The sequence below is a fragment of the Zeus faber genome, assembly GCF_960531495.2.
Source record: "Zeus faber genome assembly, chromosome: 18".
Lineage (NCBI taxonomy): Eukaryota > Metazoa > Chordata > Actinopteri > Zeiformes > Zeidae > Zeus > Zeus faber.
The window spans coordinates 28,689,934-28,716,053 of NC_137210.1; the positions used below are offsets into that span (position 1 = coordinate 28,689,934).

Below are 26,120 nucleotides of genomic sequence, written 5' to 3' on the forward strand. Positions count from 1 at the left end.
TACTCCTTAATTTTCCCGAAAAGGAACAGCGCTAAAATAGAAGATCGGCGAGTTCATATTCACAGAACAAATTTGGAAAAATAGTCTCCTGAAAAAATTATAATCACGTAAAACGTCAACGTGCTTTCCTTGGTAAACTTCCATAAATACGTCATTATTTCCCCGCACAAGACCAAATTTCAACTCCCGTCACCGTGACTACAGATCTCTTCACCAACACGGTGAGAACAAGGTTTGGTTTAACAGTAAAAATAGACGAAAAAATAAAAATAAAAATAATAATCATATACATGCCCTAACCCATTCAAATGTTTACCAAGATTCAATTACTTCCAATCGCTATAATGTAAAACTAATTTACATGGATGGATCAATACAGAAAACCTTGAAAAACCTCCAAAATGTAATTTGTCACTAGACTGGACCCTATGTACTGCTGCCTGCAGCTTTTATTATTTACTATTATTATTATTATTATTGTTGTTGTTGTTATTATTATTAATATTATTGTTGTTATTATTATTATTATTATTATTATTATTATTATTGTTGTTGTTGTTGTTATTATTAATATTATTGTTATTATTATTATTGTTATGGATACACACGCAGTGGCCTCTCGGCAGCTGCTTGTACGCTTACAGTATCTGGCATTCAAATTGTATTGAAGTAATATATTGATTTCTATTTGTATAATAATATAATATAATAATTGTATCATGTATCATATGAAAACACTGAGGAGTTTGATTCCATCTTTATCAATCATTCAAAACCAGAACAAATCTATTTCCCTCAAGGTTTTTCTGAGGTAAACGTAGAAAAACAAGAGTGTGTACGACCCCAAAGCCCGGCCTCAGAGGAGGTCCCCAAATGAAAGACTCCAGATTCAGTTTTCCAATGTATGCTTGATTATTATGGTTTGCAAGAAGGAGTGCAGCCCAGTCAACTCAACCCAGTCTACATCTCATGCAGGATGAGTTGAACCAGGTTTAAGGATTTGGATTGTTCTCTCTCATGGATTAGCAAAGTGTAAACAGCACCAATACAATTAAAATGACCAATAACAATGTTACAGAATGACATTTGTTCCATTTATATATTCTAATCAAAGACTAAAACGTGTCGTTGCTTCCAAAACTCGTTGATGATTAAAACCCAAACAAGTGTCTAAACGATGGAGAGCGCTCTGTGGTGCTGGAGGCTGACCGCGCCTCCGAGGGGACCCCGCCCCACCCTCCGGGGGCTCCAGGGGGTCCCGGGGGTCCTCCACCCTCCCGGGGCGTCCGGGCCCAGGATGTAGCGCGTCCAGGCCTCCCAGCTGAGGCCGAACTCCAGGCGGCTGTAGATGCTGGGGTACTGGGCGTCGGCCCAGCGCGCCCAACGCACGGCGGCCTGCACCGCCCGCCAGCGCTGCGACCTGAGGAGGGGGCGGGGCTTAGTTTAGAGGTACGTCACAACGGCTGGAATGCATCATCTGAGTGGTGTTTTCAGCAATTTTCTTTGTTGCTGGAACCTGAGGGACAGCTTGTGGGGACCTCAGAGACTTCTATTCAATTGTTGAAAAGGAGCTTCACAGGTTCCTCTCAGAGTTTCATTCATCGCTATGTTCATAATAAAACACTGACTAGTAAATGTCTTTGACAGCGTCGTCCGATGGCTTTGAGTTTTTTCCCGTGGTTGGAGAAGTGTCATGTTGTGATCATTTGGTGTCATTGGGTTTATCTGCTGTACGTCAATAACAAACACATCATGTGACCTGATCAGGCTCACGTGATTGGACAGCTGCACATACAGACTCCACCGCAGGTTCCACTGACTACTGTAGTGACGTTGATGACTTGAACACTGTGTGTTTATGATTGTTCTTTATTCACGATGGATCAATAACAGAACATGAAACTGTCCCTGAGTTCCAATTCAATAAAATACAAACATGGAACGGTCACTGAGCTCCAATAAAATAGAATAAGGGACGGTCACCAAGTTTCAGTAGAATTCAACCTGTAGAACTAAGATGGACAAATATACCTTTCTATTGTATTGATGTGGTACCTGCCAGCCCATAATGAACTGCAGTCACTGCAAAAAAAGAGGAATCTTAATAAATGAGTCTTCTCAGTGAAGTCGTCCGTCGCTCTGTGTCATCAAACCAAACCCAGTGAACGACTCCTTTCACTCAGTGACTCGTCATGCAGACCTGGACATCATATCTTCATTCACACTTTATATCTTATATTGATGTCATAGCAAACAGACCTGCAGGGCGTGTGCATCGTGTGTGTACCTGGGCGGGGCTCCCTCCTCCAGGTGGAACAGGCTCTGCAGCAATCTACCTTCCTCCACCTCCTCCACCCGCAGCAGCTGCAGCACCAGCAGCGTGGCCACCAGTTGCAGGATGTCTGCGTGCGCACGTGCACCTACAGCAGACGCGCGCGCACACACACACACACACACACACACACACACACACACACACACACACACACACACACAAGTAAAAAGTTATTGAAGTTATAAAGCATAAAAAACTAAGGAAGAACCCCAAAAAGCCCCAGAAGTGTATAATAATATAATATAATAATAATAATAATAATAATAATAATAATAATAATAATAATAATAATAATATCTTATTATTATCAATACCAATACTATTGAATATAATTATGATAATACAATAATGACAACAATAATATTAAAACAAATAATGACAATTATTATACTGATACGTATTTTTAACAATTCTAATACTAATAATATTATTATATCGTGTATTGCAGCTATATTTATTACTATTATTATAGATACACACACACACACTTGTATACAAACACACATGCACCCACAGTCCAGTACACACATTAACACACACACACACACACACACACGCACCCAGTGAGCAGATGCCCTTGTCTTTCAGGAAGTCGTTGGCGAAGGCGTCGATCTGAACCTTGAGGAGTCTCCCCAGTTCAGCCGTGCACGACCAGTACCCGTCCTGCAACACACACCAACACACTCTGTTACACAACACACACACACACACACACACACACACACACACACACACACACAGACACAGAAGATAGCCAGCCACCAGGGGGCGACACTCACAGAATGCTGCAGCTGGAAGATCTTCATCCACTTGTGTTTTGAGTCTTTATGAGAAGGTGTCGGCACCACGCAGGTCTCCTCGTCCTCCTCCTCCTCCTCCTCACTGCTGTCCACCTCCTCCACCTCCACCTCCTCCTCCTTCTCCTCCTCCTCCTCCTCCTCCTCACTGCTGTCCACCTCCTCCACCTCCACCTCCTCCTCCTCCTCCTCCACCTCCTCCTCACTACTGTCCACCTCCTTCACCTCCTCCTCACTACTGTCCACCTCCTCCATCTCCTCCTCACTGCTGTCCTCCCCCTCCTCAGTGCTGTCCTCCTCCTCTTCCTCATGCTCCTCATCGGCCACCTCCACTCTACTGAAAAAAACGAGTGATCACACACTGAAACTTCCAGAAAACCAGACATGTTTTCAAGAGAGAGACAAGAGAAATCTCTGAAAATAAATAAACCAAGCAATAAACCAGAAAAGAATCCTAAATTTGAACTTTTTTCTATTTTTATTTCTATTTCTTTGGCTGTACCGAATAATTCCAAACGCCTCCACCTCTCGAGAGGCCTTCAGAGCTGGAGGCCTCCTTCCTGGAGTTTAAAAAGGTGCGTTCTTGCCGGGAGTGGCGGACCCCCCCACCAGAACAGAAATTAGAGGAGCATGTGCAGAAGGAACGTACAACTGTTTCAAAACAGGGCCCGGCAATAACGGTTGCCCAGTTGACCCAGGCCGTTGTCCAACCATTTTTCTGGTTCATTGTAATTGTTAATATTTTGGTTTATTGTATATAATTTCTTCTTTTTTTATTGTTATTGCTTCATTATTATTGACTGTTGTTTTGATGTCCATCTATAAAAGGATCAAATACTAACCTTTGGCACAAAAAGCGGCCGGACACCGACCTGATGACGGGGGGCAGAGCTTTCTTCTTCAGCGTGCACCCGTGAAGCTCCTCCTCCGTCCCCACCATCCCCATGCCGCAGAAATGGGAGCGCCTCCAGCCCCGCTGTTCTCGCCGGTCCTCGACTGAGAACACCGCGGACGTTGGTATGTAACTCAATCGCCTCCAAGCGCTGCCGAGCGCCTGAACCTCGACCTCGTCCCGATGGACGAGGTCTGGGGGGGAGGGGGCACGAGCTTGTTGGTCAAATCCACATGCAGACATCAGAGGACCGCTAGTTGGAGTCGCAGGTGAACGGGCCTTGAACCTCCACCCTCCAGGTGACTGAGCAGGACCCCTGGCACTCTCAGAAACTCCTCCAAAACCAGGCAGAAAGAGAGGAGGAGGAGGTGGGGCTGGAGACATGAAGGGAGGAGGAGGAGGTGGGGCTGGAGACATGAAGGGAGGAGGAGGAGGAGGTGGGGCTGGAGACATGAAGGGAGGAGGAGGAGGAGGTGGGGCTGGAGACATGAAGGGAGGAGGAGGAGGTGGGGCTGGAGACATGAAGGGAGGAGGAGGAGGTGGGGCTGGAGACATGAAGGGAGGAGGAGGAGGAGGTGGGGCTGGAGACATGAAGAGAGGAGGAGGTGGGGCTGCAGACTTGATTATAGGGGCGTGAGGCTGAGCATTGGCTTGGAAACAGGCCTCCACACTCCACCCTTTCCGTACCGGAGAATGACCCCTGTAGCTCACAGAACCTTGAGGCGCCCACTGAGGCGTCCTGGCTAGGAACCCTTTGTTGAGGGTGGGTGGTGCAGCACCAGGCGAAGCAATCGCAGTGGCTTGAGGAGCCGCGAAAGCAGCCGAGGTGAAGGGGCAAACGGGCGGCTGGAGTCCCAGGGGAGCAGCGGGTGGAGAGGCATAGTACCCGTAAAGCTCCTCCTTGGCTGGCACCAACAGCTCCACCATGGAGCTGTCATTACACAGGGAGTGAAAGCACCACGAGCTCCCTGAATCCTGTGTGGCCAGACAAATTGAAAATATTATTATTATTATTATTATTATTATACATACAGAAACTTTAATAACAATAACAGAGGGGAAACGGAAGGTAAATGGAAGCCTAGTATAGTTAGTACTGTTAATAAAATACCATTATTATTAGTGGTACTACTGCTATTACTACTGTACTATTAACATCATTAACAGTATCCATATTAATATTACTGTTGTTGATGGTATTATTAAAATGCTATGATGATTATGTATTGTCAATAATATATTATTCAATGTAATTCACTTACACACACATATATATATACATACATACGCACGCACACACAATAAATACATATATAATATATATATATATATATTAAAAAAAAAAAGAAAAAAGAAAGTGCAATCCCTGATTTGCAATGTGTCAAGACATGTGCAATACACCGAGCACCATCTGGTTCCTATTTATGGTGGCTTATTTATTTGTATGTTTCTATATATTTTATATTGTTTATAGTGTGTACTTGATATGTTCTTTATTTTCTGCTGTCCCCTCTTTGCTGATGGAACGATGTCAATTTCCCCGTTGTGGGACTAATAAAGGTTTATCTTATCTCATCTATATATATACACACAGCTCTATTTTTCCTCTTAGCTTAGCTACTGTTACTGTTACCTATTTTATTGAATTTCTTCCAAACTTTTAATTCCCTGTCCAAAACCTACAAGCGACGCCATCTGCACATCCTCCTCCTCCTCCTCGTCCTCCTCCTCCCAGCCGACGTAGGGCAGGAAGTCCACGTCTTCTTCTGCCAGCAGCTCAGCCACATCCGTCCCCTGCTCTGCCGCAGAGTCTCCTGGATCCTGAGAACAGTTGGACCCTCCTATCAGCCCTCCACGCCTACGTGCTGATGCTAACACCGGTGAGTGGCGCCATCCGGTGGCACCAGATAGAAACTACAGTGGACGACTTCAAGACACAAACGAGGACATCAATATCACAACCCCCGCCCCATCCATCCATCCATCCATCTCTCTATCATACATCCACCCCTCTACCCATTCATCCATCCATCCATCATCTCTCTACCATTCATCCATAAATCCATCTCATCCATCCATCCCTCCATCTTTTACCCTCTCCTCGATGGCCACAAAGCTGGTGAACTGGGACAAGATGGAGAATTCTTTGCTCAGTTCGATGATGAAGGACTTGAGCTCTGCCTTCCTGCCCTGAAAGACACGAATACAAACGTCATCACGATCGTGCGCGCACACACACACACACACACACACACACACACACACACACACACACACACACACACACACACACACACACACACACACACACACACACACACACACACACACACACACACACACACACACACACACCTCATGTTCAGCTTCGTTGAGATGCAGGTTTCCGTCCTCATAATCCCTGATGACTGCCCTCGCTGTGAGCTTGTGGAGAAACTACACACACACACACACACACACACACACACACACACACACACACACACACACACACACACACACACACACACACACACACACACACACACACACACACACACACACACACACAAAAACATACAATGTTTTTGTACGTGTAATGTACGTGTGTGTGTGTGTGTGTGTGTGTGTGTGTGTGTGTGTGCGTGGCAGTGTTTACATACAGTATGTTGTGTATCACACCTTCAACCTGGACTGAACTGAACTCTTTCAGCCTTGGTTTAAAACATGGGATTTCCAGGAGGAAGATTAGAGCTGATCTAGGTCTCAGAGAATCTTAAATTCTACCTTTGGTCTGACGGGCGTGGCCTCCAGGTTGACCTTGACTATCAGGATGAAGACCAGAAGGATCTGACTCGTCCTTCGTCGCCTCAGTCTAGGGCTTCCTTGTCCACGACTAATTCATCTTAAATTAAGCAACGTCTCAGAAAAGCTTTTTACCGTGCCCGTGGTCTTCTGCAGCTCGCTGGTGCTCACCACCACGTCCACTTCCTGTCCGCTCAGGCTGCCCCGCAGAGTTGCCTGAGCAGAAACACCCACACGTCAACCACCTTCAAACGGCAACTACCACCCCAGAGCAACTGTGCGCCTTCCAAGAACAACTATCGGGTTGATTTTATTCTTCAATTTACCATTTGGGGCAATTTATTTATTAATTTATTTTTTAAAACCTTTTTACAGGCAACAAGAGCAAGAACACAGAATAACGGAGGCACTTTTGATCTTGCGGGTAAAAAAGGCCATTTGTTTTACATCTGGGCGGTGATGTCACATCCGCTCCGTCATCCCGCCCCGCAGCCACGGGAGGTCGTTCTGTTTACGTTTTTCGTGACATACAAGTAGGAAACTGGCAAATACATCTAAATCTCAAGTCGTTAAAATAAAAATACTGAGCGGTTCTTGCCAAGTTGCCGTCCACTAGCTCGTCACCGACGTTTCCAGTCAACGGGAAATGTGATTTAAAGGTGGGCGTGGCTAATGCCTGACAAAAATTGAGTTGAGCCGTAATTCTAAGTAAAAAAGAAAGAAAACTCTTAAATCTAATTTCTGCATCATTTCCCCACAGAGTGAGTTGCTGGGGATGCCAATCTGCAAGTTGCCCTTGAAGGTAAGTTCAAGTTAAATACCAGTATTTTTCAACCGAAGGCCTTAAAAAAATAAGCCTTTTTAAAAATTTCAGTTTTTCTTCAAATGCAGTACAAAGAACATTGAGGGAGGCAATAACACGTTGTGTCCTTTAAATTAACGTATACCATATTGTATATTGTCAATTTTACTATAACTATGCACTATATACTACGACCTTAAAATACAGCCAATTCAGACAAAAATGAGCATGCACTGCTCATACACCAAATACATCAAAAGATAAGTATTGCATATGTTAAATAAGAATCTCTTAAGATTTATGGGGAAAAGGTTGGGAACACCTGGTTTAGGGTGTTTTCATGCCATGTCACCAGGCAGGATCCAGTGATTTGGGCGTGGCCGGCGTACCTGCGTGCAGTGCGGCACGAAGCCGTACACCAGGGCATGGCAGCCGCTGAACAAGGCGTGCAGCTGGTGCGGAGCCTGGACAGCAGGGGGCGCCGCAGGGTTAAACTGCTGCCACTTGACGGCCAGAGAGGTGCAGCCCGGAGACGCCATGCGCCCAACCTGAGACGCAACCTAAAGGCGGGCGGAGACACAGGTACCAGGACAAACTGGAGCAAGGGTGCTCAACACAGGGTCCGGGGACTCTCCAGGGGGTCCCCAGCAAAATGATTCATATTTAAACTTCAGTGTTATTTCATTTCCAGGACGTCGGGTCGGATGGGATCCTGAGACTAAATCCGATCAAATGAACGGCTTTGAAGCAAATCAGTGCCATAAGGTTTGGAATATTTAAAGACATTTTTTTTAATAATAGAATTTAAACTACTTTGAATTACATTACATTACATTTACATTTAGTCATTGATCAGACGCTTTTATCCAAAGCGACTTACAATTGTTCAAAGACCGACGGACGCAGCCATCAGGAGCAATTAGGGGTTAAGTGTCTTGCTCAAGGACACTACAGCATGCTAGCAGGAGGAGCCTTGGATCCAACCAGCAACCTTTAGATCACTAGACCACCAGCTCTACCTCCTGAGCTACCATCCCCATTCATGTCATTGAAACATTTAACTTTTAAAACAAGGTATCTGAATGAATTTGTTTCCACATTTCAAAAACTCAAGCAGTGATCTTAAAATCTTACTGATACGAGCTTTATTCTCACCTTCTCCACCCAGGTGTGTTTCTTTTTCAGGTCAAAGAATTCATAGGCTCCCCCCCCTTCTTGGGCCAGAGTTCGTAGCATGTGGCGATTGGCTGTGGAGCTGAGGGACACACACACACACACACACACACACACACACACACACACACACACACACACACACACACACACACACACACACACACACACACACACACACACACACACACTCTTAGAGCTATGCATTTACATTTCTTATTTGATTATAATGACATATTTGACCACTCTGTTACAAATGGACTTTTGACAGGATTGACTGTTCTATATAAGACCTTACATTTATTATTAACTTCACTTATGTATGTATTATTACGTTTAATAAATGCATAAATAAATATATTTAAATGTTTTCAATTAATAGTTACATACATTTAAATATATCAATAAAATCTATTTTATTTATATTTATTGGCAAGAGCACTTAATACAACTACCGATTATGAGAAAGTGTTTCAGGTAAAAAGGTGCCATTAAATAATATTATTTGATTTTAAATACACTCCATTTGTGTGGACTCTACATTAATTTGGAGATTCTATATTTAGATATTGATGATAACAAGTTTTAGGCTTAAGGCTTAAAAATGTTATTCATCGTGATTTATTGCAGCAAATGGTACTTTTAATCACTCAAACGTGTTTTCAAAAGAGTAAACCCTGCGCTGGGTCCTGACCCGAGGCCGCAGCTGAACAGGCGGGTGTGGCCCACGTGCTCCCTGAGCAGGCGCAGGGTCAGCTCGGGGTTCTGGATGTGGCCGTCCGACAGCAGCAGCAGGTTCCTCAGGCCCCGGGACGGCGGCAGCAGGCTGAGGGCCCGCAGAGGCCGCCACAGCTCCGTTCTGCCCCCGACCGGCCGCTGGGACTGGAGGGACGGGCAGGAGGTAAGATGATGAAGGACTCCATCAGAACTTTTATTAATTTCTCTGCAGCTGTTATAAAACAATCTGCATTTTTTTTTGGTGCAGAGGCAGAAGAATGATATCATTATTACTATTATTATTAATAACAACAACAACAAAAACAACAATAATAATATAGGTATAGCCGCAGGCAGCAATACAGAGGGTCCAGTGGACTGTTAGGAGTTTTAGGTCCTGTATGGATTACAGTTTTCCGGGTTCTGTGAAACACAGCACAGGCAAGTTACAAAAGTTCCAAACACCGTGGACTTACGTCCGGACCAATCCACGTGCACTTAAATCTCTGCACGTTGCTCTTCTGCCGTTCAGTTTAAATATCCCTGAAGAACTGTGTTTTAATAATTACGATGGTTCCTGGATGATGCAGTGGTTCCTCCAATGGTTCGTAGAACCCCCTGCGGTGTGAAAACGTCTTTTCTGGACGATCAGTTTCCGGGGTTTTGTAAAACGCAGCACGAGGTACAGTTTTCAGAGTTGTCACAGCTCCAGCTGTCTGTCAAGAACTGCTTTCACACGTGTGTCCGGATATTGTCCGAAAAATTGTATCGTCTATTTATTATTTTTGGAGCCGGACCGACGCAGATTTTGGAGAGTCCTAGCTCACCGATCAATGATATTGACCTATATTTTGTCAAAAAGTGCAAGAATTTTAAATCAATTAGAAAAACTTATTTTGTTAAAGTTTCTTTATTTGAGAACATTGAACTTATAACCAAACAACTATTATACTGATCAAACTCAAAAGACATCTGAATCGTACCGGTTCTAACGAGACCTCAACCATATCTGTGTGCTGCCATTGTCATGTCTGAGATACTTTTAGCCCGAAAAACATTTATTGGGCACAAAGTAAAATTGCTGCACAGACATGATTAAAAACAAATCTAATTAAAAAAGAGCAGCGTGGCAAGGAGTAGAGAAGTGGATTCATGAATAAATAAGCATGTAAGTAAGACGGTAAATCATAAGATATTTCTTGAACTGGACATGCGAGTAATAAAAATCATTTCAAATCAATATTCTGTGTCATTCCATTCTTTTATTTAGTAGTAGTCATGGAATAACTAAATAATCACTCTGTTGGCCACACTTTATCCCTCCCTTATCTTAACCCATCTTCTACGAATGTTTATAACTAATAAACAGATCATTGGTCATGACAGTGATTCCAGGTTTTTTTTTCCTGAATAATAAAAATCTCACCCGGATGAACTCTCGGGCCGCCTCCAGGTTCTCACCGAGCGTCTGGGCCGACAAAAACATCTCAGTGTGCTCTGACACGACAGGGAGACAAAATTAATCCAATAAAAGGCTTTATAACAACAACAACAACAACAACAACAACAACAACAAAAACAACACGAACAACTGATAGTAAACAGGTTAATGTGCAGTTTGAAGACCACAGCGGACCCACAGACCTGTTCCGAACCAAAGGACATTGGTCCTGGTGTCCGGGTCCAGGGATTTCAGGACCTGCAGGGCCAGGCTCCGGGCACTGAGGAGCTCCGATCCCATCATGGACTCAGAGGAATCCAAGAGAATCACCACCTCACCAGGACCAGAGTCAGAACCAGGACCAGGCTCAAAGTCTGGATAGAAAACCAGCATACAGGCCTGGAGGGAGGGAGGGAGGTGTGAGTAGGCTTAGAGAGAAGGATAGAAAGAGGGTCAGGAGAGAAAGACAGACAGACAGACAGCTACTGACCTGGCTGTCCTTGTCAGGGTGTCTCTCCACCCACATCCGGGGGAGGTGGAGGTGAGACAGGGTGATGGAGAGCTGGAAGCCGTCCACATCCATACCCTGCCCGGGTACGACACTCAGCACCGCCTTGCACTCTGTCTTCTACACACACACACACACACACACACACACACACACACACACACACACACACACACACACACACACACACACACACACACACACACACACACACACACACACACACACACACACACACACACACACAGTATGTTCTCACCCTAAGTGATGCATGCAAATGTACACACAAAAACATTATTAATAAAAATAATAATCATAATTGCTGCAATAAGGAGGTTACAGGAGCTCATTCCTGCCACCGGTACAGCAGCTACGATGACTCCGCCCTGTTCCAGCAGAGGAGCCTCCTCCGCCAAGCACAAGACACATGTTTACTTTACATTTAACTTCCACTTTTAAACTTTACTTAAATTCTATTTTATTTTGTTTATTATTATTATTATCATTTCTATTTTTATTTATTTATTTTATATGTATAGGAATAAGCACATATGTATATATATATACACATACTGTATGTATGTATGTATGTATGTATGTATATATATGTATATATATATATATATATATAGTAATCGTTTCAAAAACAAGGTGTGTTTTTCTAAATGATGTGTGTTTTGTCATGTATGTCATTGCTGCTGCAACACTGGAATTTCCCTTTGTGGATTAATAAAGTACCTTGATCCTATATTAATAATAACAACAACAATTATAACAGAGACAACAACAATAATAATAATAATAATAAAAACGACTTCTCCTCTGGGTTATTTTAGTTTTGGGATTCTTCCTGTTGACCGACCTTGACCTTGACCTTGTGAGTGGAACAGCTCAGTTCGCTGATCTCATAGGGCATCTCTACGGACATATCCAGGGTGAACTCACTGAGGACAGACAGACAGACAGACAGACAGAAGGACAGACAGACAGAGGGACACACAGAGGGCCACACAGACAGACAGACAGACAGACAGAGGGACAGACAGACAGAGGGACACACAGAGGGCCAAACAGACAGACAGACAGACAGACAGAGGGACAGACAGACAGAGGGACACACAGAGGGCCACACAGACAGACAGACAGACAGACAGACAGAGGGACAGACAGACAGAGGGACACACAGAGGGCCACACAGACAGACAGACAGACAGTTAGTAGCTGAACCACTCGTTTCTCATGTGAGTGAATGGAGCAGGTGTCCAACAACCTCGCATCTCGACGGCCGTGTCTCGCTCAAGGGCACGAAGGCAGGTTTATAATGTGTAAACGTAACTTTACTGATTTAACGAAGCAAATCAAACCACGAGGAATAAACAGATTCATAATTTAGAAGAAACTCACCCCAGGCCGGCCTCCAGCTCGCTCACGCAGACTTTGTCCACCGTGGTCTGTGGGGAGGGGGAGCAGTCACATGCCACGCTTATTATTTTTTCAGCAACCTAAATCGGTTGACGACCAGGTGAGATCTGGTTATCTGCTTATGATCTGGTTATTTGGCGTATCCATACCTTTGGGCTCTAAAGTGTTCAAGTTATGTTTGGAACAAAAATAAACATATTCTGTCCATGTGGTTCACTAGATGTAACTGCCCCCTAATGGACACCTGACGTTCTACACAAAATCCCTAGAAGTGTAAAGGCAAACAGCCACGCCCACGTCTCCGAACGACACCCGTGCGCGCCCATCTGTTCATTAGTAATAACAAAACTGTTTTGGGATCTTGAAATAATGCAGAGAGTGAAGCGCGAGGGAGTGGGCCCCACCTGCGTGGTCTGGTTGAGCGCCGCGCTCCGTTGCCATGGCGCCACGCTGCCGGGAAGAGAGAAGTCCACGCGCCCGTCCCTGACCACCAGCTCCGAGACAAAGGTGACCTTGATGAGGACGGTGGCGCCGGGCGGCAGGTTCCCCACGCTGATGGTGAACACGTCCTGCGGCGGGGGTGACCAAACACCACATCACACACAAATGCGCGACCCCCGACATGTGTGTGTTCTGTCATCCACTGTGACAGCCCCAGTGTGCTCCGAAAGGAATGGATGAATAATAGTTCATCATAACACCCTAAAAACAGTGTAATCAAAACATGTCGTGGAATATTAGATGAATAGTGATGGGTGGAGGGAGGGTGTGAGGGTGTAGCGGTACCGGGGCGTCCTGGTCCATAAGGTAGGCTCCGTGGCCGCTCCGCACCGCCTGCCGGTACTCCCTGCGGGCCTGTTCCTTCTCCTTCACCTGCCGGCACAACCACCCCCGTCACTGCTCCGTCACTGCCAACGTACAAGTGCGGCTCATTCTGTTCACCGAACGGAAATGAGCGCTTGTGTTTCAAGAACAAAATTGCAAGGCTGCTACTGATCAATCTCACTGATCAGTGGAATCGGTGGAATGAGAAGCGTCACATTTAATATGAACTAGAACAAATACTTCAATCTTTTCTTGCCTCTGACTTAATTCACTTCACTGAATTCACTCTCCCACTTCTCTGCCGGAGCGACTCCAGAATCCTGAATCATTTAAAGGATTTGCTCACTACGAATGAATCATCTCAGTCTTGCATCACGACTGCGCAGGCCATAATAATAAGCAAGTCTATGTTCCTATTCATTTGGTCTTCACTTTTGGGGAGGTTCAGCTTCGTACGCGGTTCCCGGCGGGAGCTCGGTGATGCTTGCGAGAGGAAAGCGATGATGGGATGTTAAGTCGCGTCGGGACTCACCTGTCCCACCACGTGCTTCCCGTTGATGAAGGCCTCGAAGCCGCACACGGCCGCGGCGTCGTCCAGAGGGAACACGTATTTGGCCTCGATGGGCGCGGCGCTCTGGTTGCGGTACCTCTGGAAGATGACCACCTGGGAGCCGGCGAGGGAGGAACAGGAAGTCAACACCCATCCAACGTGTTTGATACCAGAGAACCTTTTCAGTGGTGGGATAAAATTGTTTAACCCAAAGGTGAATCATAGTTATGAGCTGTATTTGATCAGATAGCCTGACTGGGATCAATACCTCTCATGTGGGAAACGTAATAACTAAATAACAGATGTTTGAAGATACAAACGTTAGCATTTAAAACTTTAAAATCTTCCCTGGCACTAACTTCCTGTTCCTTCCCCTATTTGGTATAAGGATGTCGTACAGAACAGGTCTTCTCACAAATCATTTAACCGTCCTGTAATCTGGTATCCAGGCAACTTTGATAACAAGTCCAAACTACACTAACTACGCTGTACATTCTTCAGATGTTCATTCATTTTTTAATTTTTATTATTTTTACCAATCTATTTTATTGAGATGTTTATTACTTTAAGTGTATGTGGTGGATTTTGGGTATATCCTCTCACTTTGAACTTCTATCTTATCCCATCGCTATACAAACGCAACATTATACAATAGATATACATATATACTACATACATTTCTCTGATAAATGATGAAATGTGAAGTGATGGTTCATCAGCGTGTGTTACCTGGGAGAGCAGATCCATCAGCTTGCACTTCACATGGACGGCCTGCAGGGGGAGCTGCTGCCCGGCGCCGTCGAGCAGCCCGGCCGCCACATCGTCCAGTGGGTTCCTCTGGTTCTCCAGCTCCATCACCTCAGAGGGGTGCCCTGACACGCACACACACACACACACACACACGCACGCACGCACGCACGCACGCACGCACGCACGCACGCACGCACGCACGCACGCACGCACGATGGAAAAGCCTATTCAAAAGTGTCCTGGCGTCCTCTAGTGGCTGCCGTCGGAACATCTCTTCATTCCTTTCATTGGAGCCAGGGCGACTGGCTGTTCCACCGGTTGTGTTATTTTTTATTGCTGCGACCAAAAATTATTTTTACAGTTATTCTCAAAACCCAAAGTGATTTTTTTTCGCAAGTAGAATCAAAAGGAATTAAAAGAAACACAGAAGCATTTTTTAACCTACTACCAATGAGGAAAGAGTCACATGCCATAACTTCCTGTCATAAAACACATTCTGCAGATCACAGAAACAACCGGAAATATTTTAGTCTCATCTCTTATATTTTCGGGGCATAATGAACCATGGGCTCACTGTGCTGATTTGGACGTTTAACATGGAATGGTTGCGGCATTTTTGCAAAATCACAGGCCGTATAGATGATATATATATATATATATATTGCCATTTCCTTTTTTATTGTTTTTATTTTATTATTTTTTTATTTTTTTTTATTTATTGCTTTGTTATTATTTTCTGTTTTTGGATGACAGCTGATGTGACACTGCAATTTACCACCAGTGATGAATTCACTGTCCATCGATCTGTCCGTCTGAGAGATTTGTTAAATTTGCATTAAACATTGGAAAGCTCGTGAAAATCTTTAAAATTCATGAACAGGATTTCCTCTAATATAAATATATATATATATATATATATAAATATATATATAAAATAACAAAAGAGTGCATTTCAGCGAGTTTGTAAGGAAAAGGAGAAAACAGACGTGAAAAGCGACACGTTTGCTCCCATGTAGCACTGAGATAAGACACGTTGTACATGTACGACACAGTATGGACATAGCACGTCATGTTTGGGAAGAAGGGTGCCAGCTCTACCTGGGTGAGTGAGGGGCGGAGGGGATAGCGGAATGGTGGAGGAATCAACCGCAGAGGTGGGGAACTGCTTCAGTCGGTCTCCTTCTGCGGTGAACTGCACCACGAAGCCGAGCATCACCTGATCAGAACTGTACACCACGTACTCATCATCCTGACACACACACACACACACACACACGTACACACACACACGTACACACACACACGTACACACACACACGTACACACACACACACACACACACACACACACACACACACACACACACACACACACACACACACACACACACACACACACACACACAATATAGCCAATTTTCTATTGTGCAATTTTAGATGTATTTTTTATTCTAAAATGTAAGATATATTGTTTATTTTGCATTTATTATTTATTCTCTCTTTCAGTCATTTTTTCAATTTGTATTCTTATTAATTTAAAATTTGCTGCTGTTACAATGCAATTACCCTCTGGGGATGCTTCTATCTATCTATCCACCCATCCATCTACCCATCTATGCGCTCTTCTTCCCGATCCATCCATCCATCCATCCACCTATCAACCTATCCATCCATCTACTCATCCATCCACCCATCCATCTATCTATCCGTCCTCCTATCTACTCATCCATCCATCTATAGTAGGATTTTAATAATAACCATAACAATAACCTGGTTTCCCACTTCTCCACCACAGCAGTTTATAAACCAGTGTTCACGCACGCTGGTGCTCCATCACGTGCACGCACCTGGAAGTCAGAGAGTGCGCTGGGCGTTTGGGGGACCCCGTGCACGCTGTGGAAGCCCTCCGGGGCCCGGGTCAGGGCGGGCATCTTACTGCGGAGCTCACTGCAGCGGCCCAGCGCCACCTGGCACAGCAGGAGGAGCCGAGAGCCGTCGGCCTCGGCAGGGCGAGAGTACTGCAGGCTGCAGCTGCACACCACGGAGGGAACAATGTGGAGATAGGACATAACAATATGCAGTGTAACATAACAACATGGAGATATAACATAACAATATACAGTGTAACATAACAACATGGAGATAGAACATAACAATATATGACATAACAGCATGGAGATATAACATTACAACATAATAACATGAGCGCTAACAACATTAAAATACAGTATAACATAACAATATATATCACAACAACATGAGCTATAAAAACATGGAGATATAAGATAACATGAGATATAACAACATGGAGGTATAACAGAGCAATAGATAACATAACATAGAGATATAACATAACAACATGGAGGTATAACAACATATAAATATATAGATGTTGTTATACACACACAACAGATGGGATGGTTTTATGAATATAAATTAGCCAACATAACTGAAGATTTGTTCCCAACATAATAAAAACCTGGGAACCTGCTTGGGATTTGAACTGGAACTGACCTCATGGAATCAGTGAAGTAGATCCCGCTGCCCAGGTTGCCGGCGTCGGTTCTTTCAATCCCATGATGCTCCACTCCAACATGAGGAAGCAGCAGGCCACTGGAGGTCAAACACAGGAAAGGAGCTGAGAGACGACGGTGAGCCGGCAGGCCCCTATGCCCACCAGAGCCCCGCGCAAGGGCGTGGCCCACCATAACGCCCCACCCGGCCACCAGCACCCAGCAGCCCCCCACGTGGCTGAGTGCACCAGGATGACAGCCCCCCTGCCGACGCCCGCAGACAGACATAAATGCCTCTAGCATGCTGTAGTGTCCTTGAGCAAGACACTTAACCCCTCATTGCTCCTGATGGCTGCGTCCGTCGGTGTTTGAATAATTGTAAGTCGCTTTGGATAAAAGCGTCTGATCAATGTAATGTAAAATGTAAATGTAAATTTCAACTGTGATTCACTTCACCACAAAATATGACGAAAATCCAGCTGTTGCTTTTGACAGACAGACAAAACCAACAGCTGTGTGTGTGTGTGTGTGTGTGTGTGTGATCTTACCGAGAGAGGATTCCCACAAAGTTGCTCGGCGCTGAGGAATGTAGGAGGAGCTTAATGTTCCCCAAGTCTTTTCTGAACATCTGTAGCTCCTCCCACCTGCTGACACGCATCACCTGCAGCACCTGCACCTCCCTGCAGGGGGTGGGGGGTAAAGACATCACTGAACAATCAACCAGCTCAGCTAAATGAGGCATTGAGCACTGTCGTCCTTTTTGTACACATCAGAGCTGATCAGAGGTGGAGACGATTAAAACCTGTGTTAGCGGGTTTAGGGTACAGTGGGGAAGCGGTACTTTCTTTTAACCTCACAATAACAGCTTCAGAAGCATTTTGATAGTACGCTGACTCGTGATATGGAGAATGGCACTTTTCATTTCACCCACCTGTTCCTGCACCACAAAACTTCTGTGTTTGGGTCGGAAACCGCGGGAAATTTTAGTTAGGCTTTAAAAGAAAAAAAAAAAAACAATTATAAATTCCATGGAGCTCGAAAACAGGTCATTCCGAGCAGGTGTTCCCCTCCTCCGTGCCAAATGTATTCTATTGGAACTGTTCGGCAGAACATGGAAAACTGCAGTGCCCGTATTTATCTACCCGTTTTGATTTCTAACGTCCGCAGACACCCAAACATAGCATGTACAGACATGTACAGTTGCTATCTCTGAACCGGAGTTTGGAGGGACCTTCTGGTCTGAGTCTGTGTGAGACAGACATCAAGTGTCCTGGCGTGCTACCTGTCGCCCAGCAGCGCCGTGACCATCTGGAAGTCGTCCGAGTGGCGGGGAACGTGTTCCACGCTGCACCTCAGGGCGCGGTACTTCCCCACCGAGAATGGGGAGGGATGCCTTGAGGTCATCTCACTGACGTTCAGCAGGTCCCGTATCAGCTGCAGCGAGAAATCACTTTCAAACCGTGTGGGACATATGCACGATTTAGTATGTTGTGCCTTTGTTTAAGATCGGTATATTATTCAATTGCGTTAATTTAAAAATGACTCAAAATACTGAGGCGACACAGAGAATGGATCTGGTTCGGCTGTGGTCACACCAACTGCAACAGATTAGAGTTGAATTCACCACAATGTGAATTTGTGCCGTCGACCAAATCGTAAAACTGCCGTTCTGCCTCCGAGCTGCCGAACAAACACACATTCACTGCGAGCGTCCGTGTTTTCCCAAAACAAAAGCTATGGAACACCTATAGCTTGGCGGTGGGGACCAGCCGCTTGGAATTATTCCTGATTCCCGAGTTCCACTGAATGCAGCATATGTGTGGATGTTTAAATCTGCGTGTGTGTGTGACCTGGCAGAGATCCAGCTTCTCAGAGACAAGCCTGGCGTCGATCAGGTCGGGGCAGCGCTCCCTGTGCGGCAGCAGGGTGTAGACCTCGGCTATGGCGGACCCCGCCTCGCTGCCTCCTCCGCCCTCCTTCAGCCTCCTCTGGGCCTGCAGCAGGAGGCCTTCAGCCCGGGTCACCTGGAGCCGGACGGTCATTATCACACAGTAACCTCCAAGGGGGGTTGCTGAGTGATAATGGCTGCACATTATCCTGCTCATTACACGGCTACTTGCTAAAAATGAATTAATACATTGACACAGAATATTGATTGGAAATGCACTAATGTCAGTACTTTGTTGTTGTACTTCAGTCCATGTTTCCAGTACCTGAACTTACTTAAGTTTCTTCAGTTTTGCAAAGAAAAAAAAAGGAAAAAATCAAGAACTTCTTATGCAACTCCATTTCTAACACAGTCACGGTCACTTAGTATGAATAGCATCAATAGTATGAAAAAGGCAGGCCAGGTCTAGTCACTGCCTTACGTCGTTGAGGCTGAGGCTGGTGACGGGAACCCGGAGGATGTTGCCAAGGCGACCGAGCGCCTCGGTCCAGAGCATCTCCACGAACACGCCCACTTCCTGCGACACACTTCCTGTGTTCAGCTTCTCCTCCAGCAGCAGCTGTTTAGCACACACAGCATAGAGTCCAGTCAGATGCACATAGAGAGACATGACGAAACATGACATTCAATATATATATTTTTGGGGACATCGCTTTTTATCAATTTTTTTTACCGTTTTCAACAAACAAATCAAATTCGTTAGTGTTAAATTCAGATTTGTTACAATGCAGCTCATTTCAATTATATCTTCAAATAAATAAAACATAATTAATCTTTTTTAATCATTAACAATTGTTTTTATGAATAAATATTTTATATATAAAACAATAAATGATATATAAATTAATAATATATAATAAATAATATAATAAATTAATAAAATTCAGGTGGCTCAAGCAGGACGGAGAGTATCATATACAAGACTTACAGAATTAAACACACAAATACAATAAATATATTCAATATTAAACAATAAAATAAAATGAAAAATAAAATAAAACACAATATATAACAGTTGTGAAGTTCTTATGGATATATTCTTACATTTTTAAATACCAACGCCAAAATATTCCTCGACTCTGATACTGGTTCCTTAAATTAAGCCCTTTTTTTTGTTTTTAAGTAGTGTGTAGAATTTCAAGGCATCGGGCAGTGAGGTTGCAGATCGCATTCCACAGAATACCCCTCCCTGTGGGGGTGCAACATGGCGGCCCCGTGGAAGAGACGGTGGCTGCCAAAGTCCCTTTCTAGAGCCAGTGTTTGGAAGCGTAGCCGCTTCCTATGCAGATAAAAAGAGCTCATTCTAAGGTAACAGTGACATTATTCTTTTTTTCATGGCATCATACACTAATTAATACATACTTATGAATATTACATTCCATTTCTGCCAAGTCCGATCCATAAATTCTACACACCGCACCTTAAAATATATACTGTTAACACTGTGGTAAATGTTCATATTCTGTTTTAAAATAACAAATAAAAAAAAACATTTCCGCCTTTTTTTTAATGCCCTTGACCAATTTAAAATGACAGGACACATTTATTGTTGAAATTTTGAATCCCTCCCAGAAGCAGACGTAGCACAGACATTCCACACAAGGAGGATATACAGTACTGTATCAAGATATTTTGGGACTGAATGTTCAGCCGGTTCATTCTCATAGAACACTTGACGGCGACCTGGTGCAGCGCGGCCGAGCCCAGACCCTGGCTGCGGGTCGGGAGCTGCTGCTGGGCCTCGAACCCCTGGTCCTGCAGCTGCTGCCGGAGCCGCTGGTAGACCTGCAGCGCCTCCTCCGAGGTGGCGGGGTACACCAGCCTGACCTGCAGGGCCTCCGCCTGGAAGGGCCAGCATTCAGTACATGACATTACCCCTTCAATAACTTTACATTAAATAATATTTTGTACACAATAAAATTATCTTACATTGTATTTTCCATTAGATTACACTACATTGCATGACTATCAATTCAATTACGTTACAATATATGTTCTATCGATTCAATTACCTTACATTATATTTCCCACTGTTATATCAGGGCATTGAGGGTGAAGTCGTTTTAAGGAGAAGTCGTTTGGATTTTGTTATTCTCAATTTTCATTTGAAATTCATTTTAGCTACAGTTAGTGGGATTTGACATAATAACAGAGACATTTCTATTTTACTTTCAGTTTTAGTTCTAAGAATACATTTGGGATATAAATTGCACCAACTTTTCCAGCAAAATTGTAGTATTATTTTCGCATCTGTGTGAACTTGTGTTAGATAGTGTTGGTATTATTTCACATCTCATTTAAATTTGTCTTCCCGGTCTGCATTCTTTTTGTGCCCCTCCGGGGATTAATAGTTACATAGTTACATTACATTTAGCAGATTAATGATGTCTTATCTCATCAAAAACATAAACGGAAAATAATTCCAAAACATTTTAGTTCAGAGGAAATAATTCAAGGTTTTTTTGTGTCGTTTTCGTATCTTACTTGACTTTGTGGTTTAGTTTGGGACCAGACCAGTCTGTAGCGTCCTCCTCCGCTCTGCAGCTCCAGCAACGACCACACGCCCCCTGCAGCCTGGAGAGTGTACATGTACACACACACACACGCGCACACACGCGCACACACGCGCACACGCACACACACACACACACACACACACACACACACACACACACACACAGGAGCGTGGGTGGTGTAAGTAGGTGGTGCTATTTGCCAAAGCTTTTTAATTGGTATATCCTGTATATTTGGATGATTTTTGCTCTACTTGGCAAAATGAACGGATTCTGAATGAATCGTAGCTTTACCTTCTTAAAGATGGAATACCTGGCCACTTGGAAGTCCTCCGGATATGCGGGAAGGTTTAAGTCATGCTCAGTGTAAATCCTGTGAATTAGGAAGTTGGCTTTACACTGAGTCCGACAAACGGCAAAAATAAAACCTCAGTCATTCATTCCCCTGGGGTTGGAATCCGCAGCGAAAAGTTGACACCCTGCGGTGCCGATGGAGGCTCCAGAATGCGTTCTAACTTTTCAAGCCTTACGAAGGTTTCGGACCAGCTGTACGCCCAGAAGCCACCGTTGCTAAGTAACTGCATAGCAGTGTTTTACTTTAAACTGCAAGTGACATATATAGAATTTATATGCGTATCTATATTTACCATTGGATGTTGCTATATTCACATGAATAAATCAGCTACTTCATGAATTAATTTTGCGTATAAATTATTATTATTTTTTTTTTAAATAAGAAAATATCAAAAACAATGTAAATACCGTTTTTGGAGCTTGTTTCAAACACTATTGTTTGAAAGAAGCTCCAAAACGGACGTGTTTTGACGGCCTGGCAAAGGCAAGTTTTGGAGAAAACAGAAAGAACAGATACAGTTTTGCGGCGGATCCGACAGGGAATCCGCTCGATGCAAAACACTCTTCATCCAGTGGCCACTAGGGGGCAGCACCCAAGTGTCTGATGCGTTTCTGGATTCAGTGTAAAGCCGGCTTTATATGACAGAATAGCTGAGTGGTATCTGGACATTGTGCTCTGCACTGCAGTACATGGGCGTTTGGGAATTTAAAAACTGCCCTCTAGTGGTGGAGGTGGATATTATTGTCTGTCGGGGAGGCTGTACTGCAGCAGCTCCTGTACCTGATTTTTCCGAAGAACTTTCCATTCGCTTCCTCGCTTCCTTTCCCTGTCTGAGGCTCCGCTCCAGGATCCAGAGCCTGGTTTTCAGCCTTCTGACTGACTGGCTTCTCCCACGTCACCACAGACACTAAAACAAACAGAAATGTATTTGACAAAGTACTTCTGCACCTACCAGGATTTGGACTTCATGAGCTAGTACCTCAAGTATATTATACAGGGCAACCACCTTGTGAGGTCTGGTTGCCCTGTTGTCAAGCACTTCAAAGTTAGTTTTAAAATCAAGAAAATAAGCACAGTAAACATCTATGTTTAGAAAGATGCCGCATTCATTGACTTCAATGAATGTCATTTGGAGAGAATCCAAATGATAAAAATCAGTTCAAATTTGGCAACCATTGTGTCAGTCTTGGCAACCTTGACGTATGAACCAAGAGTGGCAGCTTGTTTTTATTGTTGATTTTTTAGGTTTATTCTGTGTTCTATTTCCAAACATGAGCAACACATAGATTATCTGAGTAAATACGATCAATCACAGACAGACAGACAGACAGACAGACAGACAGACAGACAGACAGACAGACAGACAGACAGACAGACAGACAGACAGACAGACAGACAGACAGACAGACAGACACACACACACACACACACACACACAGGGGGGTTCTGGAGCAGATATAGGACCGTGGAAGTAGAAGTACAAAGTACCAAGTATATCTGACCAGTGGGGGGGAGTGGTTTGTACCTTGCTGAGTGGGTGGGCTCCCCCAGGAGGAGAGGGAGAGCAGGGGGCGAGGAAGGGAGGAGGCCAGGGGAGGCAGCTCCAGTGTGTGGCCCTCCAGGGGCAGCAGGGCATCCTCCTCCAGGCAGCGCTCCAAGTACCCGGCCCCCACCACGGGCGTGCCATGCTTCCGGATGCTCCGCAGCCTGCCAGGGCTCAGCGCTGCAATGCCGCTGGTGACCACCAGGGAGCACTGTGCAACATTACTTTACATCATGCCTTAAACTTTCTATAGGAGCAGCAGAGTAAGTTTTTATTTATGTTTTTCCTTTTGAAAGAGGAAGGTACAAAGTAAAGGTGAACAGGCACAAATATATCTTCATAAAAATGTCATAATAATAATAATAACAACAATAATAATAATAATAATAATATACACATGACACAATTCAGGCAGGCAGACTAATTGATTGAATGACAGACAGACAGACAGACAGACAGACAGACAGACAGGTGCAGCGGACAGACCTGCTGGTTGACCACGTAGCAGACGCAGCCTCCGTTCTCCGTCAGCGCAGAGTGAAGCCTCTTCTTCTCCTGGAACGGAAGTTTCTTCAGCTCCAGCAGCACGGAGCAGCCTGCAAACACTGGCATGCTGCAGAGAGACAGGCCGTCAGCTGTCTGTCTGTCTGCAAACAATGTTTTCTGGTTTGTTTGTATGTGTCGTCATTTTGTAATTGACTATGGGAGCCCCTTGAAAATGAAACGCTATCCTTTCAATAAATTCACATTAAATTCAATCTGCCTGTCTGTCTGTTTGTCGGTCTGCCTGCCTCCCTGTAATTCAATGTGTCTGTCTATTTACGTGACTACCTCCAAACCCACATTTCCGTTAGGATCTGACTTGACAGGCGAAACATTGGAGTTAATTTTCATAAATTCCTGCTCATTTAATGAGCCTGCTGCTCTCATTCCAACCTGGTGGAGGTGAGATGACGTGGGGTCATGACCCCCGTGACGCGCCTGCTCCTCTGTGGGAAGGTGAAGGAATAGAGTCGTGTAGACGTCTCCCTCTTGTGGTGTCTTGTGGTACTGCTCTCCAGTTTGGCGGCGCACTCTCCGCAGTCACAAGCTCACACTCATTTGGTGCTTTTCGAGTTGACCTGCTGCCATGACAAGGCTTTCATTTCCCTCGGGATGGATACTTTATTAAGTTGAACTCATTACATGTGTAATGAATTAAAACCACGACAGGTGAGAACGCCCTAACGTACTGTAATAAGAGAAGTTGGAACTAGGCAGATCCCGCCCTGTGCTGCAGCTTGGATGGTAGTCGTCGGCGGCGCAGGCCTGTTCGCGCTGCCAGGTTGACAACATCAGCACCGAATGTGAAAACCTCGGCACGTTAGAACTTCAGGAGCGTCAGTGGAGTCCAGGTGTCTTCTGCCAATGAGTCAGTTGCTATGAATAGATCCAGTCAGTCCAGTTCGATGGCCCAGGTATGTTGACACACACACAAGGAGCTCGACTCCCATTTCCAGCGACTCGGTCTCACAGAACATACGGCAAAAAGGCAGAAGAACGTTCACATGCGGTAAGTAGGATGTAATAAACCGTAATAACCAGTGTTGACAAGGTGTGCAACGGGCGAGCAGCCTGTCCAGAGAGGGGGAGACAATGACAAGTGAATATTGGGACATTGCACATTTACAGCGGGCGGAGGAAACGTTGCAGTGGCTGAAACGGAAACGTCTTTGCGGCCTCGAATCAGCCGCTGATACAAACATTGGAAAAGTGCGTCGGAGCGACATGTATTTATTTTTTTTAAAGAGGACAAATGACTTACGTGACTGTGTGGCTTCCCGTGGGAGTGGGTCAGAGGCGCAACGCTGCTTGTCCAGTTTTCATAGACGAACTCAAGAAACGTGAATCAACGTGAATCAACGTGAGTCAACGTGAGGAAACAGAAACAACAACACTGAGTCACTTCCTGGTTGACGCCGAGCGGACACGCCCACTCCGACCCAGGGGGCGTGTCCGCTCGAATGGCACAGCACTGCACAGGGGGCGGGGCTTGTGTCGAATTAATATTAGTTATTATTATTATTATTATTATTATATTATAAGTATAAACTAGAGATATAAACAGAAGAATAGAGATATACATTGCCATTTTCTTACCATTTTCTGATTTTCATATTTTCTTATATGGTGTTGTTATTACTGCCTATAGTTATCTGTTATCTATCTATCCATCCATATATCTATATGTCTATACATCTATAAATCCATCCA

The 26,120-nt window shown here is 44.6% G+C and overlaps 1 protein-coding gene across 3 annotated transcripts; it reads right to left on the minus strand.

Moving 5' to 3' along the window:
- Nucleotides 1-893: 893 nt before the first annotated feature.
- parp4 (poly (ADP-ribose) polymerase family, member 4) lies at nt 894-25,812 on the minus strand. 3 transcript variants are annotated; one of them, XM_080019643.1, is made up of 35 exons: nt 25,672-25,812; nt 24,354-24,480; nt 23,850-24,078; nt 23,105-23,231; nt 22,264-22,342; nt 21,941-22,030; nt 21,140-21,298; nt 19,878-20,015; nt 19,359-19,532; nt 18,791-18,942; nt 18,057-18,188; nt 17,510-17,608; nt 16,843-17,026; nt 16,095-16,245; nt 14,976-15,118; nt 14,229-14,360; nt 13,658-13,744; nt 13,276-13,440; nt 12,854-12,900; nt 12,312-12,393; nt 11,432-11,569; nt 11,145-11,340; nt 10,927-10,997; nt 9,478-9,665; nt 8,766-8,865; nt 8,000-8,170; nt 6,944-7,024; nt 6,380-6,460; nt 6,119-6,214; nt 5,708-5,845; nt 4,005-4,999; nt 3,115-3,466; nt 2,896-2,998; nt 2,288-2,420; nt 894-1,420 (listed from the first exon to the last, which is right to left on the minus strand). In XM_080019643.1, exons 2-35 carry the CDS (start codon nt 24,477-24,479, stop codon nt 1,171-1,173), a joined length of 5,589 nt encoding a protein of 1,862 aa, XP_079875769.1. In that variant the 5' UTR covers nt 24,480; nt 25,672-25,812; the 3' UTR covers nt 894-1,170. The 3 variants fall into 3 exon arrangements, with proteins under 3 accessions (XP_079875769.1, XP_079875768.1, XP_079875767.1); XM_080019642.1 differs by having other exon boundaries at nt 3,115-3,469; XM_080019641.1 differs by having other exon boundaries at nt 3,115-3,469; nt 3,975-4,999.
- Between the last annotated feature and the right edge of the window lie 308 nt (nt 25,813-26,120).